Source organism: Bidens hawaiensis, unplaced genomic scaffold, assembly GCF_021521415.1.
Source record: "Bidens hawaiensis isolate Kalapana, Puna unplaced genomic scaffold, B.hawaiensis_p1.1 tig00032149_1, whole genome shotgun sequence".
NCBI classification, from domain to species: Eukaryota; Viridiplantae; Streptophyta; class Magnoliopsida; order Asterales; family Asteraceae; genus Bidens; species Bidens hawaiensis.
This window is the reverse complement of record NW_027495464.1, coordinates 104,333-122,014: the sequence shown is the minus strand read 5'-3', so window position 1 is coordinate 122,014 and position 17,682 is coordinate 104,333. Positions and strand designations below refer to the sequence as shown.

General features: G+C 38.0%; 2 protein-coding genes across 3 annotated transcripts; one reads left to right on the top strand and one right to left on the bottom strand.

The window, feature by feature from the left end:
* The first annotated feature begins 350 nt into the window (after positions 1 to 350).
* On the top strand, positions 351 to 3,275 carry LOC143583148 (uncharacterized). 2 transcript variants are annotated; one of them, XM_077065537.1, is made up of 5 exons: positions 351 to 413; positions 1,298 to 2,125; positions 2,202 to 2,267; positions 2,662 to 2,860; positions 2,942 to 3,275. In XM_077065537.1, the coding sequence occupies exons 1-5, from the start codon at positions 411 to 413 to the stop codon at positions 3,004 to 3,006; spliced, it is 1,161 nt and encodes a 386-aa protein (XP_076921652.1). In that variant the 5' UTR covers positions 351 to 410; the 3' UTR covers positions 3,007 to 3,275. The 2 variants fall into 2 exon arrangements, with proteins under 2 accessions (XP_076921652.1, XP_076921651.1); XM_077065536.1 differs by lacking the exon at positions 351 to 413 and having other exon boundaries at positions 1,127 to 2,125.
* LOC143583149 (ras-related protein RABE1c-like) lies at positions 3,262 to 6,809 on the bottom strand. Its single transcript, XM_077065538.1, has 8 exons — positions 6,723 to 6,809; positions 5,366 to 5,438; positions 5,179 to 5,279; positions 4,407 to 4,472; positions 4,222 to 4,319; positions 4,064 to 4,126; positions 3,899 to 3,991; positions 3,262 to 3,481 (listed from the first exon to the last, which is right to left on the bottom strand). The coding sequence occupies exons 1-8, from the start codon at positions 6,793 to 6,795 to the stop codon at positions 3,398 to 3,400; spliced, it is 651 nt and encodes a 216-aa protein (XP_076921653.1). The 5' UTR covers positions 6,796 to 6,809; the 3' UTR covers positions 3,262 to 3,397.
* Positions 6,810 to 17,682: the final 10,873 nt, after the last annotated feature.

Below are 17,682 nucleotides of genomic sequence, written 5' to 3'. Positions count from 1 at the left end.
ACCCCTTTTTTATATTACGAGATAAGAAAATCGACGTCTATCTTTGATGTATATTTATGCTGTGTTCCCAAGTGAGGTGTAAAACCATATAATGAAAAATAAACATAAAACCTTCAAAGACAACATCTCAAACTTTGAGGTCTAAAATGTATAGTCTCATCATAGACCCCACCAACCAATCCAACGGCTGAGATTGAAACAATCTCGTGGGGTCAGTCGTTAGACTAACACCATACGATCACTCCCATTCTAAAGAAAAAAATAGTAATCCTGTGCTTCTCATCCACCACCGCACCCACCAAAAAACCTAACTTTTTTCTAACTTTTTTCTAACTTCTCTTTTTAATGACATTGACAGAGATAAATTTTATCTTTTTGTAGCTTGAAGAAGAATATTAGTCAACATAAGAATGGTATGTTTTTATTTTGTTTACTCAGTTTGATCTTTTTGTTTTTTATGTATTTGGTGATTGTGATCTTGTATATACATTTTAGGTGTTTGATTATTTGGTTTATCAGTAGGTCAGCTAAAGTTATGAACTTTGTAAAATTTTACTTATTAATACTGTATGAGCATTTGAACACCTTAAATATGTTGTCAATTGGTCAAAGCCAAACAAGTTTTTCGATAAGTACATTCTGTATTTTGTTTCATAACTAGAACTAAAACAAAACAAAGTGACTCTACGCGAATCCGGTCGATTTTTGTCGCGTTCGTTACAGTACCAGAACTAAAACAAAAAAAATGACATTCGGTTGGTTTTCGTTACTTTCATTACAAACCAGAAATAAAACAAAAAATAACCTTGCACCAATATGGTGTCGCCAAGTAGCCAAATGGTGCATTGCGACACCAAAACCCTCAATTGTGTTATCAATTGATAAAACAAGTTTTTTTATGAACTTATGATCATATGAATGCCTTAATTGTGTTATCAATTGATAAAACAAGTTTTTTTAATAATTATACTCTGTAGTTTGATTCATAAGTTTTTTTGTTATGGTGTTCATGATCTAATAGTTTCTTGACAAATTAATATTGTATGGGCCTTTGAACACCTTCATTGCGTTGCCAATTGGTCAAACATGTTTTTCGATAATTATACTTTGTAGTTTGATTGACAAGTATAAGTTTTTTTGTTATGAATTTTATGTTCCAATCGTTTCACGACAACTTAGTACTGTATGAGCATTTGAACACCTTAATTGTATTGTCAAGTGGTCAAGCAAGTTTTTTTATATTCTGTAATTTGATTAACAATAATAAGTTTTTTATATGATTTTTTTCATGATCCAGTCGTTCCACGACAAGGGATTTTGGATGGGAAAAGGTGATGGTGGCGCGTTATTTGGTAAATCATCACGAGTAGAATCAAAACGAGACCATCAATGGTTTACTGATGCAACCGAAACCGAGTTATTCCCTAACAAACGACAAGCCATCGAATCCCCAAATAGCAAATCAATATCCGGAATTCCAACCAGTCACTTGTCATGGGACAATGTTTCCGCCTTCCAGTCACCACCAAATCAGCTCATTGACCGATTGTTAGGGTCTCCTGTTGGGCCTGATAGCGGGCCCATGAATAGAAAGATGGCCCATGATCAAATTCCCGGGTCGGTAGTCGGGTTATCAATGTCTTATGGTATTGAAGAGCCCGAGATTAGTGTGAACTATGGTGGGGTTAGAAAAGTCAAAGTCAACCAGGTCAAGGATGCTGATAATGGTGTCAACAGTGCCGGTGCATCAAACGAGAACAGTTTTATAACAATCGGGCCTAACTATGAAGATGCTAATGTAACCTTAATGGGTCATTCTTTTGGTGGTTTTCAGGATGAATCTGAGATTGACACGTTGAGTAGGTCAACAAATGGTTATTATGGGAAAGATATGAACAATTATGGGTTGTCGTTTGATGTTAATACGTTGGAGACTCCTGGTATTAAGGAATTTGATGCGGTTGCTGTTGAAAATACGAATCAGGCAGTTAAATCGAAGAATAAAACGGAAGTTAAAGCGGTTAAAAAAGAAGCGCTTAATAGTTTTCCTTCAAATGTTAGAAGTTTGATGGCTACTGGTATATTAGACGGTGTTCCTGTGAAATATGTTTCAGTATCTAGAGAGGTAAACAAAGTTTGTATTTATTTAAAGTTTTTTTTATAAAGTTTCTAAGGAATGGTGGTTTTTTTAACATAAGCAGGAGCTCAGGGGAATTATAAAAGGATCTGGTTATATGTGCGGCTGTCTATTATGTAATCAAACTAAGGTGAACATTTTGTTTATTGAACGAACATGAACACATGTCTTGTTCGTTCTTTCATTTATGTTCTTAGTTGACGTGTGTTTAAGTTTGTTCATTTATATATTTCATTAAATTTTTAGACCCTCTACAATTTATTTTACTTTTTATTAATTATTTAGGGCCGCTGATGTTCACGTCCAGTTTTAACTTGCGTTCGCTCGTTATGTTTGTTCAGTTATGCCTGTTACAAACAAACATAAACGGACACGAGCACGCTCATTTTCTTAACGAACGAACACGCACACATAAAAAAAACTTTTCATTTAGTTATTTGTGTTTCATCATTTGTTCGGTTAATATATATTAGCTGACGGTTGCAGATTCATTTTAACTAAATTAGCTGTTCGTTTTTTGTTAGGCGCTGAATGCTTATGAGTTCGAACGTCACGCTGGTTGCAAAACAAAGCACCCAAACAACCACATATATTTCGAGAGTGGGAAAACGATATATCAAATAGTACAAGAGCTGAGAAACACACCTGAGAGTTTATTATTTGATGCAATACAGACTGTAACGGGTTCCCCGATCAATCAAAAAGCGTTTCGCAGTTGGAAAGGTAAATTAATTTTACATCAAGTAGACGACTGAGATTCATTTGATGTTATTTATGTGTGATTTTTAACTTTTGTTTTTCCAGAGTCGTTCCAAGCAGCCACTCGTGAACTTCAACGGATTTATGGGAAGGATGAGTTGAATATATAGTAGTAGTTCGTATTAGGTTTCAGGGCGTGTTCAATACAAAATTAACCATAAAAACAGCGAGAACGACATAAGCATTTGTAGGTTACAATTGTTTATGTGGTTCTCCATAGTTATGGTGTGTTTGTGAATGATTTTAGTAATGTACTTTGACAAGAATATGTATATGAGTTTGTTTGTGTATAGGGTTTGTGATTGAATAACATTATTAAAGTTACAATAATAAGCAGTTTTTGCCAAAAGAAAAGGTGTATTTATATCCTGAGTTTTAATGAAACAAAGAGAATGGAAAACAAAAGAATAAAACCTAATATGCTCTCATATAACACAAAGTTTGAAAAGAATGACAAATAAGTTCAGCCATACACGCATCATTATCACGAGCCATGGCGGTTTAAGAACCGCAACAACTTGATTTCTGGGTGGCTTGATCATTTGAACCTCCACTCTCTGGTTGATTAATCTTAATTGTCGATGGCTGTTAAATACAAAACATAAACATCTGAAATAAGATCATTGTGAAACGTAGGGATGTTCACGGTCTAGTTTATATATAATTTTTAGACCGAAAAACAGTTTGTTTGGATGGCTTTAACCGATCTTTTAAAAAGCTGTTTTCTTGTATTATAAATTTATAATCTTAAAAATATAAATTTGAATTATGTATATGCATAACATCTTTCTAAAAGAAATAAATATATAAGAAAGGTAAACAACCGGTTCCAAGTTTCAAACGGTTCACCACCGCTAAACTAAACTGTAATTGTGAATCGAATCGTATAATTCTTAAACCGACCAATTTGCTCTGATTTCAATGGTTAAGTTGGTTTTAAAGTTTTATAAACACTTGTGGTGAAATGCAATGATTTACAAAAAATATTGGTCCAAAAAATACCTCGGCTTTGGTGTCAGTTTCTGAAAGTCTTTGCTTTATGTCTGTCGCTATTGATAAGAAAACTTGTTCCACATTAAGGTTTGTTTTTGCACTCTGTGAAAACAAAACACAAAAGGTTATCTCTGGCCATCAAGTAAAGTATAAAAATATGAATGATTTACTTACGGTTTCAAAGAATTTGATGCCATACTCATCAGCTAGTGCCTGACCCTTTGCGGTAGGAACAGCCTACAAAATAACGCGATAATTTACCTCAAATCTCAGCCCTCAGGAACTTTAATAGAAGTAAATAAAAAGTATAAATATAAAAAATTAAAACTTACCCTCTTGCTTTCATCCATGTCAGCCTTATTGCCAACAAGGATCTTGTTGACATTATCAGAGGCGTGTTGTTCAATGTTGCGAATCCAGTTTCTTATGTCTGTCAACGGATGACAATCGATTATTAAATCAAAGATAAAGGGGAATTGATAAGCAAATAGTAATGAGACGGTAAGAAAATTCTTACTGTTGAAAGATGATTCGTCTGTAACATCGTACACCAACAAAATGCCCATAGCACCCCTATAATAAGCTGTAGTTTTCGAGGGAAAAAGATTATACAACTATTTTTTTTGAACGGCAAACTAACTTACTCCTATAAACCACCTATACATGCACCTTGCAAGATTTGAACCTCCACCTCTAGGATAGAGGAGAGGCACCTTACCACCCAACCAAGGACCACAGATCATGTAATCCATTTCAAGTAATTATTGACATTTTAATATGTATGCAATAAACTTATAAACCTTATGCAACTCACTTGTTTTGTTCTTAAATCTAGGAGGCTAGAGGTCTAAAAATAAGTGTAATCAGTGACTAGTGATTACACCATATATATATGTTAGACACAAATTATTTAGTAAAATTTATTCCCCTTATATTATGAGTAATTAAATATCATTGAAGTTTTAAATAAATAAAAACACATATAGAATATGTATGATAAGTTTTTTTTTCTTTTTGACAAATTTCATTTAAAATTATCTATTCAATACCTTGAAAATGAACCAAATAGTGTTGGGTTGGGTTATTGCTGTTTAGTTTTCTATATTATCTTAGTAAATAAAGAAAAATCTTAGTAAATAAAAGAAACATATTTAGCATATGGTATATTAGTAGTAAACTAATATAGGTTTAAACTGGAAAGAAGTCAAGAACTGTGTATTACATGGGGACTAAACTGGTGGAACAAATATAGCATTATCTACTAGAATAGAATAGATCCTGAAACATACCAGTTGTAATTGTGCGAAACCGCTCCTGACCAGCCGTATCCCAGATTTGGAGTTTAATCCGTTTGCCATCAAGTTCAATCGTTCTTATCTTGAAATCAATCCTGTTGAAAAGATAAAATGCCGTAAGTGTTGTGAAAAAAGATAACATTTTTTATGCAGAAAAAGATGAATAAAGTCATAAACTCACCCGATGGTAGTGATAAAACTTGTAGTGAAAGAACCATCAGAAAAACGCAAAAGAAGACAACTTTTTCCCACACCTACAAGTGAAAAAAAAACCCGGATATTTATCAATTTTCACTTGGAAGTTGGAAGTAACTCAACGTTAAGCATACAATACAATTACCATCTCCTTTTATTATGTGAGTTCAATGCAAAACCTAAAACTCTATGTAAGTATAAGACTTGCAATTTGAAGACAATTTTATCTCAACCACACAAAGGTGTGATAATCAGTTCTTAGTTCTTATTGCTATATCTTAAAACACAATTTGAACAATTGATCAATGGAAGATTAGAATTCGGTAACAAGTTTTGGATAAAACTTGTCATGAATCATGATCAACCACAAATAACAAATTTATAAGCATCAAAGCACAAGTTCTAAATTAAATGCAGCTAATTTCCGCCTATCAATAACTGAAAATACATCAAGACTTGCACTTCGAAATTAATCATCACTTGGAAGTAGCTCAAACTTAAGCATATTGTGATGAATATGAAATGAAACCAACAAATACAATTACCATCTCCTTTTATGTGTAATCAATGCAAAACGTAAAAGTCGACTTGCAGTTAGAAAACAAGTTCATCTGATTATCACACATAAGCATGGAAATCAGTTTCTTTATTTCTACATCTATTATTATTATTATTATCATCTTATACATGTATTACCTTGAATCATGATCAACCAACCACAAACATTATGACCAAGTTATAAGCATCAAATCACAGATTCTACACTAAAGCTAATCCCCCCTACAAACTTATTACAGTATATAATAATAATAATAATAATAATAATAATAATAATAATAATAATATTATTATTATTATTATTATTATTATTATTATTATTATTATTATTATTATTATTATTATTATTATTATTATTATTATTATTATTATTATTATTATTATTATTATTATTATTATTATTATTATTATTATTATTATTATTATTATTATTATTATTATTATTATTATTATTATTATTATTATTATTATTATTATTATTATTATTATTATTATTATTATTATTATTATTATTATTATTATTATTATTATTATTATTATTATTATTATTATTATTATTATTATTATTATTATTATTATTATAAACCTAGATCCTAACAAAACACAGCTTCAATTTGCTTTAGTCATTTCAACATAAGCATACAAGTCAATACAATAGTAGTAGTAGTAATAATAATAATAATAATAATAATAATAATAATAATAATAATAATAATAATAATAATAATAATAATAAGTGCTGAAATTTGATTTGAATTTAATTAAAAAAGAAAAATAGAACTGACCGCTATCACCAATCAAAAGGAGCTTAATAAGGTAATCATAATCTGCTCGTGCCCTAGCCGGTGGAGCAGCCATGGCAAACAATATATATATGTCTGCAACAACAATAATCAAATCACCAACAGATTCACCATTGAAACTCGAGAAACTGAGAGATTATTATTATTAGTATTACCTTAAAACGAATTTAGAAAAGAAATGATAATGATATTAATAATCAAGACGACGAAGACGGTTGGCTAAGATGCGCCGCTTATCCTTTGATTGTTTAAAGCGCAATATAGCATAATGTGGAGTAAAGAAATGAACGATGAGGGGAGAAAGGTTCCGGAGTTGGTGACGCGTACAAGATTAATTAATTAACCGGTGAATGAAGAATATAAATAAATAAATAAATAAATAAATAACTCGAACAAGTTCTCGGAATTTCTTGTTTTCATCAACTTATAATTTATTTATTCTTTAAAAAGTAATAAGGTGTTTGGAATTGCTTATATTGTTGTAACTTATTAACTTAATGAAAAAGTTATAAGGAGGTAAAATAAGGAATCCCAAACACTTCCGAAGTGGCAGATATTCACAGTAAGGCTATGTGTAGTGAAGGGTTTAAAAAATAGGGCGATTTTCGTCATTTGACTTCCAGTTAGTAAATAGTGATTTTTTTATTTTAAAGGTATAATAATAATAATAATAATAATAACAATAAACATCGGCGACAAATAGTCATCCCCTATCGCCCTTATTATCGGCGGAAGGGGGTTCACCAAAATCGCCCTCAATATTCTTGGTTTGTCGCTCCACTACAGGACCTAACAACCGTCTGCGTTCCAAAGACTAGTATCTGACCTGGACATTTTAACTAGCTATAATTATGATTTATTTTTCTTTATTTATGTACTAAATTATTGAAAATTATTGAGGTTGTTTTCATATTTTGACACTATTGTGTTAAACAACAATCAATTTGGCCACCTAAGTTTATTTATTCTTTTTTACTTTAAATTTAATATTATGTGTATAATATTGTATTTAACACCTTAAAAATAGTGATGAAGCTTATTATATCACTTGCATCGAAAAAAATTTTAATATATTAGTTTAAAAGGCAAAGAAATATTATTTCTTTATATTTTTTTTATGTTTAATCATTATTCTTATAATATGATTAAAAATTAGAAAAATAGACTAAAGAGAAAATTAAAAAAAAAAACACATTTCAATATTATTTTATTCTTATACGTGGTGGATGGAGGGAGTGATGCAGACAATGGTCGTCTGCGATGTTGGTGTATTTGGATCTGTTTTAACTTTTAAGTTAGTTATTGTTGTTACAACAAAGATAAGACCAATGATAGTGAATGGACTGGTTAGGCTAACAAGCTTCAAGGGTTCAGGTTAACTTAACGCAGGTCGTGGTGTCCCTCTACGTTTGCAAAACGTAGAAGGAGGTTCACTAGTTAGTTGTTTGTTGTTATAGATCACCGAAGATCAAGAACCGTGATGTTTGGAATTGGTTTTAGGATGATGTTCTTGGTGAAGCTATGAAGTTATTGAAGTAAGAAAGAAATAAGCTAAGAGCGTATTTATCAAGGAAGAAGAGAAGATTAGGGAGATGGTGTTATCTGCCCAAATCTGTTGTGTTCTTGTTTGTGACTAAGCATCTCTTATATAAGTGAAGAGTGTAAGCCTTTTAGTCCAGTTAACTAAACTAGTTAGCCTCTAGTTTGGGTAGAGAGTTGACCTTTATAGGCGGGAGGTTTGGACAGCTGGTCCATAACTAAAATAATAATACTTTATCGGAGCATGTCCTTTGGTCAGAGGGGACAAGGATGTGAACAGTGATATGACATCGTACTGTAGCACGTGGGTACTTGTTTACATAAGTTTGGGCGGGAAACGAAGCTTTTAACCTTTTAACCCTTTTAGCGTTAATGTGTTTCAGTCATTTTATTATTTCCTTGGGCTACCCCCGTCATCAGCCCCCCAAGTCAGAGGTGTTTGAGGAGTATGCTCAAGGGCTTCTGACTTTTGCACACATTTTGTTTATTGCTTAAAGGCTTCAAGGCTTGTAGGCTTCGAAGCTTTGTTCAGTTTTGGTTGTTTTTTGAATTATTGATGTGACAGTTGATGTGATTGTAACTGTCAGATTACGGTTTCCAATAACTGCTTTTCATTAATAGTTATCAGTGGGATAACTATTCACTTTCTTCCAGATTTGTTTAACAATTTCCACCATAAACACTTTCAAGTTTCATTTAATCCACTACCATGTTAGTTTCGATCCTTCCTTCTTCTTCAAAATTATGGTTGCCAAAAAGGATCTTTCGATCAGTTTTTCCCGATTAACCTAGGAAGAGGTTGAATCGTTTTGTATTGAGTGGGGAATAGGGTTAAAGTATAAACCGATTGCTCCGCCGGTCGATTCTTCCATCGATCGTTGTCCGGCGGGTTTTATCGCTCTATATTGCCGTCATTTCGAATTTTCTAACCTCCGACACCCTTTTTCGGTTTTTATTCTTAATGTTTTGGAGTATTATCGTATATCATTCGGCCAAATCCATCCGTTAGGGCTTGCTAGGGTTTTGCATTTTGAAGTTTTGTGTAGAGCCCTAGGTTATGACCCTTCGCTGTTGAATTTTCGCCGTTTCTTTCGCTTAGCGAAAAATGGTGATTGGCATACGTTCGAACATACCAAGGTTGATATATGTTTGGTTTCCTCGGCGGGTTACAACCCTCGGTTCTTGGAATGACCGTTTTTTCTTTGTTTCTGATTCTATACTTCCGTTCAAGCCTGTTTGGAGACAACCCGAGGCTATTCTCAATGAACCAGAACCAGCCGAGTCGGATTTGAATGAGGCGTTTTTGAAATCGATTAGGGAATGTCCGTCACGTATTCGTCTTTTCCCCGAACACCTTCTTGTGTTGTTAGGAATTAGCAAACTTTGGGATAAGCCTAATCGGGATCTTGTGCTTATGAGGGATAATAAGGGTATACATTTGTTTGTCCCGTATTTGCTTTGTTTCCTTGGTACGTTTGCTAATTATTTTTCTTTGTGTTTTGTAGTTATGTATGCCTTAGACTTTTTGAAAAGCGATGACACTTCGGATGTTGGGTTTACTGATGCTGCTGCTATTGTTAGGGAGGATTCGGTTGTTCGAGGGAAAGAGGGTCGATTTGAGGATTCTGAATATGCTGGGGTTGCAAATGTTAAAGGGTTCACCAAGACCGCTGTTCCAAAATCTTCCACTCGTCGTTCCACACGTCGTTTGTTAAAGTCTGTTGCCACCTCATCCTCTTATGAGCCAGTTGAGGTTAGTGATGGCATTCAAGTTTCTGAAGACCAAGGTCCAACTATGGAGGTTGAGAAGGAACAGGGGTTGGTGGTTTCTAAGAAGGGGAAATCTGTTGGGAAGAAAGCTGCTATGTATGTGGTTCAAGGGTTGGATGGCGATGCTGTTTATGTGCCAGGGTGGAGTGTCAAGGTCGGGGATAGTTTCAAGGATCCCGAAGTTTGTGCTGATACTTTAGCCCATTTTGCTCCTCCGAGGGTTCGTTATACTATCTCCAAGATGGAAGGTGATTTCTTGCTGTCCAGGTTGATCTTGAACTCTTGCAACGTTTCTGCCCTTTTGGCAGAAGGTGTTACTCGGTTTCGAAAAGGGATGGAGGAGTATGAGGAGTTCATGAAGACGAAGGAGAAGATGAAGGCCTCTATGGCGGCCATGAAGAAAGAAGTTGAAGGTTATTCAGAGAAGGAGAAAGTGCGTGTGAAAAAGATTGAAGAGTTGTCTCGTGGCCATGCGATTGAGATGGCAGGGTTGAAGAAAGTTATGGAAGCTGACAGGGCTAGGTTGGATGCTGACCATGAAGCCTTTGAGGTGCAGAGGGGAGCCTTCGAGATGGAGAAGGAAGGCTTGAAGGCTTCGGTTACCCAAACTTCTGATGACAACAAGTGGTTGATTGAGCATGGGTTTCAGCAGGTTGTATCTTACTTGCTTCATTCTAAAGAGTTTAACTCAGTGATGGGCGATGTTTACACGAAGCTGCTAGGCCATGGGAAGCATTTGGGTTTTATTGCAGGCATCCATCATCACGAAACCGGTCAGCCTATAGAGCAGTCCCCCTTGTTCAACCCTGAAGCTTACAAGATTTTCACCGGTTCAGTTCATGCGATGGAAAGGCTCACTTACCCTTATGTGGGTGAAGTTTCGTCATGCTATGGTAAGCCTCTTTCAGTTTTGCAGGGCTTGAAACCAGCCGACCTTGATGAGAAGGTTGCTAAAGAGGTGCTTGAGTCCTGGTCGAAAAAACGTTCCCGTTCCGGTGATAGTGAGGAGACTTTATCTGGGGGAAGCGACGGATCTCATGTGGCAAGCCTCGAAGGCTCGGCTGTTGCTGATGTTGTCCCACAAGTCAAGAAGTCCAAGAAGGCTAAGGGTGGTAAGGCTAGTACCTCAAAGCCTGTTTCTGATGTTTAAGTACCTGATTCGTAGCTTTCTTAGCACTTTTAAAACAATGTTATGTAATCTTAAACAATGTAGGTTTGGCATGGAACTCTTAAAGTTTCTACCTTGTGGTTCTGTTTGGCCTTTACGGCCCTTTGAACATTTTCTTGGGAATCCTTGTGATTTCCTCGTTTTAGCCTTAATTGGCTTATTATGTATGAATGCTATTTAGCTATGGCCTTGGAATGGCCTTGTTTATGAACTATGATGTTCTATGTATTTGTGTGTTGGTTGCTTGTCTTGTTAGTTTGATGTGATTTTAGCTAACTTTCCTTAAGAAGTTTTAGTGCTGCGGTCACTTTTAGCTTCAAGGCTTCATTAGGTAAAAAGCACATGTTGGCTATCCTTTATATCACTACTTAGTGTATGTTTTTGTTTTCGTAAACTGTTTTGAAGTTTAAGGAACGAATTGGTGTAGGCTGTTCAAACCTGTCTATGAGACAAGTTTTGGTTGAAAAAGTTTTCTAAGTCTCATGGAGTCGAATTGATATAGGTACTCACCCCTTATATAGGTCCATTTAACCCTTGAACCTATTGAGCGATGTGGCCGGGAGCTCATCCCCTTACATGGCCCTTGCCATGGAGTTTCTTGCTAGGTTCTCAACCTGATTATAGGATAGTAAAGACAAGTTATGACAAAAAGTTTATCATTCAATCAAGAGGTTGTTGTTTCACAAAAAGCAGAATTGTACATCTCTTGAAATACATTTTTACATTTTGACTAGGCATGGAACCTTTTAAGGGTTTTGCCGTTCCAGTGTCTTGGAAGCTTTTTGCCTTCTGTGCCGGCCAGTTTGTAGGATCCACCCTTGTGAGCTTCGAGGATTGTATATGGTCCTTCCCACTTTGGGCCAAGTTTTCCTTGGTTTTCTTTTTTGCTGGCCTCGTTGTTTCGAAGTACAAGGTCTCCAGGCTTGAAGCGTTCATGCTTCACTCTAGCATTGTAATAAGCTTCCATCTTTTGCTTGTACTTAGCCTCTTGAATTGCGGCTTGATCACGAATTTCTTCAAGGAGTTGCAAATTCAACATGGTCTCATTGTTGTTTGATTCGAGGTCCATGTTGAGTGTTCTTTGAGTCACAACTCCGACTTCGGCTGGGATTACAGCTTCCGATCCGAACACTGGGCTGTAAGGCGTTCGTTTGTGGCTTGTCTTTTCGGTTGTTCTTATTGCCCATAGAACGTTTGGGAGTTCTTCAAGCCAATTGTTGTTGTGCCTTCCCAGCCTTGTTTTGATTCCTTCAACGATGGTTCTGTTTGTTCTTTCAACTTGGCCGTTGGATTGTGGGTATGTGACTGAGCTGTTGAGTGATTCTGAACTCTTTGCACCATGTGCTAAAAGGCTTCTCAGCAAATTGTTTCCAATTATCCATGACCAACACTCCTGGCATCCCATAATGGCAAATGATGGTTTCCCATACGAAGTCGATGTCTTGTTTGCCCGTTATTTTTGCAAGTGGTTTGACTTCAGGCCACTTGGTAAAGTAGTCAACGGCTACTAGCAAAAATTTTACCCCACCTTTGGTCGGTGGGAAAGGACCAACAATATCCATTGCCCATTTGTGAAATGGCCAAGCCGAGGAGATGGGGACTAGATCGTGTTTAGGGCTTTTGGGAACCGGTGCATGAATTTGACAAGCTTCACACTTTTGAGTTGTTCCGTTGCATCTCGGTGCATGGTAGGCCAGAAGTATCCAAGGTTCGTCAATTTTGCAACCACCGTTCTTAGCCCGAAATGAGCTCCACATATCCCCTCATGAACCTCTTTGATCAGATATTGACTTTGTTCGGGGCCCACACATCTTAGTAGTGGTGCAAGGTAGGATTGGATTCGAACCCTTTCAGCCTCTGTCTGGTCCAAAGGTAACTCACCATTTTTGAGGAACTTTTCTATGAGAGTCATCCAATTGGGACCTTCTTCGATGATTACGTCTTGAACCTCCAATTCTTGAATTGAAGGAGTTTTCAACACTTCCACCAATACTTTCTTGGTGAGGTGTGCAAATGTGAGAGATGCTAGTTTGCTTAGGGCATCAGCTCTTTTGTTTTGTGATCTTGGGACTTGTTTGATGGTACATTCTTGAAATGTGGTCATCAACCCTTTTGCCTTTTCACAGTATTTCTTCATGTTGGGCTCTTTGGCTACATAGTTGTCATTGACTTGACTTGAAACAAGTAACGAGTCTGTGAATACTTGTAGCTTGTGGATCTTCATCTCTTTGGCAATCTTCAGACCAGTGATCAATGCTTCGTATTCAGCCTCGTTGTTGGTGGTCTGAAATTCAAGTCGAAAAGCATATGTAAATTCTAACCCTTCGGGGTTTATTAAGACGAGCCCAGCTCCTGACCCTTCGATACTGGAAGCTTCGTCGGTAAAAAGTTTCCAGGCTTCAGGGTCAGAAGGTTCAGTGGGAGTTGTATGTATTTCAGGAATGACTTGCTTTGGAATTTCTACAATAAAGTCCGCCAAGACTTGGGCTTTGATAGCTTTTCTTGGGACATAGGTGATGTTATGCTCACCTAGTTCCACAACCCATTTGGCCAATCGGCCTGAGTTCTCTTGTTTTTCAAGCACACTTTTGATGGGTTGGTCAGTGACCACTTGTATAGGGTGTGCTTGAAAGTACATTCGAAGCCTTCTGGCCGTTTGAATTAAGGCCAGGGCAAGTTTTTCCAAAGGAGGGTATTTGACCTCTGCCAGTTTTAGTGTTTTACTAAAGAAATAAACGGGTACCTGAACTTTGTCTCGTTCGATGGTTAGAACCGCGCTTAATGCTTCTTCAGCAACTAAGAGATAGACAGAGATCAATTCTTCCGTTTCAGGGGTTGCAATAGCTGGAAGTGAAGCCAAGTGTTGCTTCATCTGGTTGAAGGCTTCTTCCGCTTCTTCTGTCCACCTGAAATCTTTCTTATTGGTGCAACCCTTTAGTGTTTTGAAGAAGGGTAGGGACTTCTCGGCAAGCTTGGAGGTAAAACGCTTCAAGGCTGCAAGCCTTCCATTCAGGCTTTCCACTTCCTTTTTGCTTTGTGGGGATTTGGTCTCGAGAACAGCCCTGACCTTGTTGGGATTAGCTTTTATGCTTTGTTTCCCCACGATGTGTCCCAAAAACTTGCCTTCTTCGAACCCGAATGAGCATTTTCCCGGGTTAAGCTTCATGTTGATCTTTCTCAAGTTTTGAAAGGTTTCTTGTATGTCTTCAAGCATTTGATGCTCGGTTTTGCTCTTGATTACTAGATCATCGACATAAGCTTCCAAGTTTCTGCTAAGTTGGCTAGCAGATGCTTTGTCGATCAAACATTGGTAGGTTGCACCGGCGTTTCGTAGGCCAAAGGGCATCTTTTGGTAACATAAAATACCCTTGTCCGTGTGGAAAGCGGTTTTTTCTTCATCTTCCACTTTCATGAGAATCTGATGGTAACCCTTGTAAGCGTCGAGAAAACACTTAAAGGGATGGCCGGTTAAAGAGTCAACCTTGAGGTCCATCTCGGGTAAGGGATAGCAATCCTTTGGACATGCTTTGTTTAAGTCTTTGAAGTCGATGCACATCCTCCAAGACTTGTCAGGTTTTCGAACCATGACTGGATTAGCCACCTAATATTGATACTTGACCTCACGTAGGATCTCGACTTGTACAAGATTTTCAACCTCTTGGCATGCCGCCAAGCTTCTTTCAAGAGCCAGGCTTCGTTTCTTTTGGACAACAGGCTTAACATCGGGGGGTATTTTTAGCTCATGTTCTGCAATGCTTCGAGGGATGCCTGTCATGTCTTCCAGGCACCAAGCAAAAACGTCGCTGTAATTCATTAACAGCTTTTCAAGGTGTGAAAGTGTTTCTTTGGAGAGGCTTGTGTTTACCGTACCTTTTGTTCAGGGTACTTGGGGTTTATGATTAAGCCTTGTTCTTCGTCTTTGCTTTTTGAGCTTTCCCCTTCAACCGTGTAAACCTTTTGAGTAGGTTGAAGGGTTGCAATTCCCATGTCGGTGGAAAACTTCACAGCACCTTGACTAACCGAGACAGCCATGTTGAACACACATTGCCCTGGCCTTCCTATGATCACATCATAGTTGGAAGGTGTGTTGATAACCACAAAAGTGAGTGGTTTGATTTTCTTCATCCAGCCTGCACTAAAACAGACATCAAGGGTTAGTTGGCCTAAAGGCTTCAAGGGTACATCGAAGATACCATTTATAGATGACTCGGAGGGTTGAAGCCTTGAACGTTCTTCCTTGCTCAGCTGGTTGAAGAATCTTTCATACATGATCTCTGTGGCCGCCCCTGTGTCAATGTAGGCTTTGTTTGTTTGGAGTGTTCCCACGTTCGCTTCCACCGTTAGGGGGTTTGAGAGTAAGTTACCTTGAGGCGGTGGGAAGCAGATGCATTGAAGCTCCCAAGCCTCCAAGCGTTTTCGTTTGTGGGGAACACCTTGGTCTATATTCACCATATTCACTTCTTTGCTTTTTCTTTCAGCCATCTTGTCTTTGACCCCTTTCACCAAATGAGCCAATTCTCCAGACTTGACGGCTTCCCCAATTCTTCTCTTAAGTTGAAAGCAATCATTTGTGTGGAGACCTTTTTCTTCGTGGAACTCACAGAACTGGGTGGAACTTTCGTTTTTCTTGCTCTTGGGTAAGGGTCGAGGAGGTCGGAAGTTGTGCTTCACTTCTTCTGTGGCAAGGATTTCCTGAGGGGTTTTGGTTAAGGCTGTGAAGTTTACAGTCTTCTCCCTTCTTGGAGGGTTCCGGCCTTCAAGCCTTCGTTGATCTGAAATCCGGGGATACTTGTCATAAGGATTGTAGTTCCCTCTCTTTCGGTTGGGGCTGTTGCCTCGCCAACTGGGAGCTCTTTTTCGCTGCTCTTTGAAATCAACGGCCTCCTCACCTCGAATATGTGCCTAAGCTCGTTCAAGAGCTTCTTCAAGGGTTTTAGGCAGGCACTTGTTAAAGTCTCTTGTGAGGTGCTTGGAGGTGATGGCGTTCATGAAGCCTGCCACCCTCATTTTTCGTCAGCCTCCACATATTGTAACTCTTCTTTCTTGTACCTTTCGATGAAGTCTCGAAGGCTCTCATCATCTTTTTGTTTTATCTAAAAAATGACAGTGGCATCCTTGACGTACCTTCTTTGCTGTGAGAATTGGGCCAAGAAGCCTTTGCTCAGATCATCGAAGCTTCGAACGCTTTGAGCAGGAAGGTCGTTGAACCATATTCTTGCCGATTCCGACTAACGTTTGCATGAACATCAAGCAACATTCAGCATGGGACCATTTTTCAATTATGGCTGCCCCAGTGAAGACTTGGAGGTGGTCTTCAGGATCTTCAGTCCCATCATACGTTCTTATATGGGGTGGCATCTTGATTTTTGTTTGAAGTCATAATCGGAGATTTTTTGAGAGAAACATGATAAGTTACCGGGCTTGTAAGGCTTTGCCAGATCTTCATCTAGCCTCACAGCAGGATTATGACTTGTTATTCCTTGGTGAGTACCCAATGCTTGGTTGATGAGCTGGGTCCAAGGGAAATGTGCCATCATTTGAGCCATCATCTGAGGCATGAGGTTAAAGCCTTGAAGGCTTTCAGGTGTTGCTGCTGCTTGGTTTGCTCCCATGGAAGTGCTCATCGCTACACTTCGAGCCAAGGGCAAGACTGACATGGCCTGCTCCCACGTAGTGGCTGTAGGAGGAGCACTTGAAGCTGGTGACTGCCATATTTGGTCGAGAGTAATCTCATTTCCAAGGGGTTGTGAAGTGAACAAAGGGAAAGCCGTTGGGCTTGATCTCCCGTAGGTGTAGGGAGATGGGTTAAAGGGTTAACAGGTTACACTTGGACCAGCTTCAAAAAGAGAAGCAGCCGTGCGTGAGCTGATTAGAGGGGAAGGTGGACGTCCGAGCGACAGTGAGGGCTCTGATTCGTCATAATCTAGCCTTATTCTTATCCCCTTTTCTCTTTCTTGGCTCATATGTTGGTTAAGAAGATGTCTTAGTTGCAAGAAATGTCGTGGTACCCCTTCCATTGTCAAGTCAACACGTTCCGGAGTGTTTGTGACTCCTGCATGAGGAGAAGGAACTCCGGATTGTGAAGGGGTTGGAGTTCAAAAGGGTGAAAAATCGAGGAACAAAGGTCCCGTCGAAGTTCCTCCCGGAGTGGAAAAATTCGAGGTTGTCGCCGGAGCTTCTTGGCCGGCACTTGGTGTCGGTGTTCTTGACACTTGATTGACTTCTCCAGGAGATCCACCTTCCGACATGGTGATGGAGCTACACTACTGGTCTTTATGATAAAGTAAGCGGCGTAGCCCCACGGTGGGCGCCAACTTGTTGTTACAACAAAGATAAGACCGATGATAGTGAATGGACTGGTTAGGCTAACAAGCTTCAAGGGTTCTGGTTAACCTAACGCAGGTCGTGGTGTCCCTCTACGTTTGCAAAACGTAGAAGGAGGTTCACTAGTTAGTTGTTTGTTGT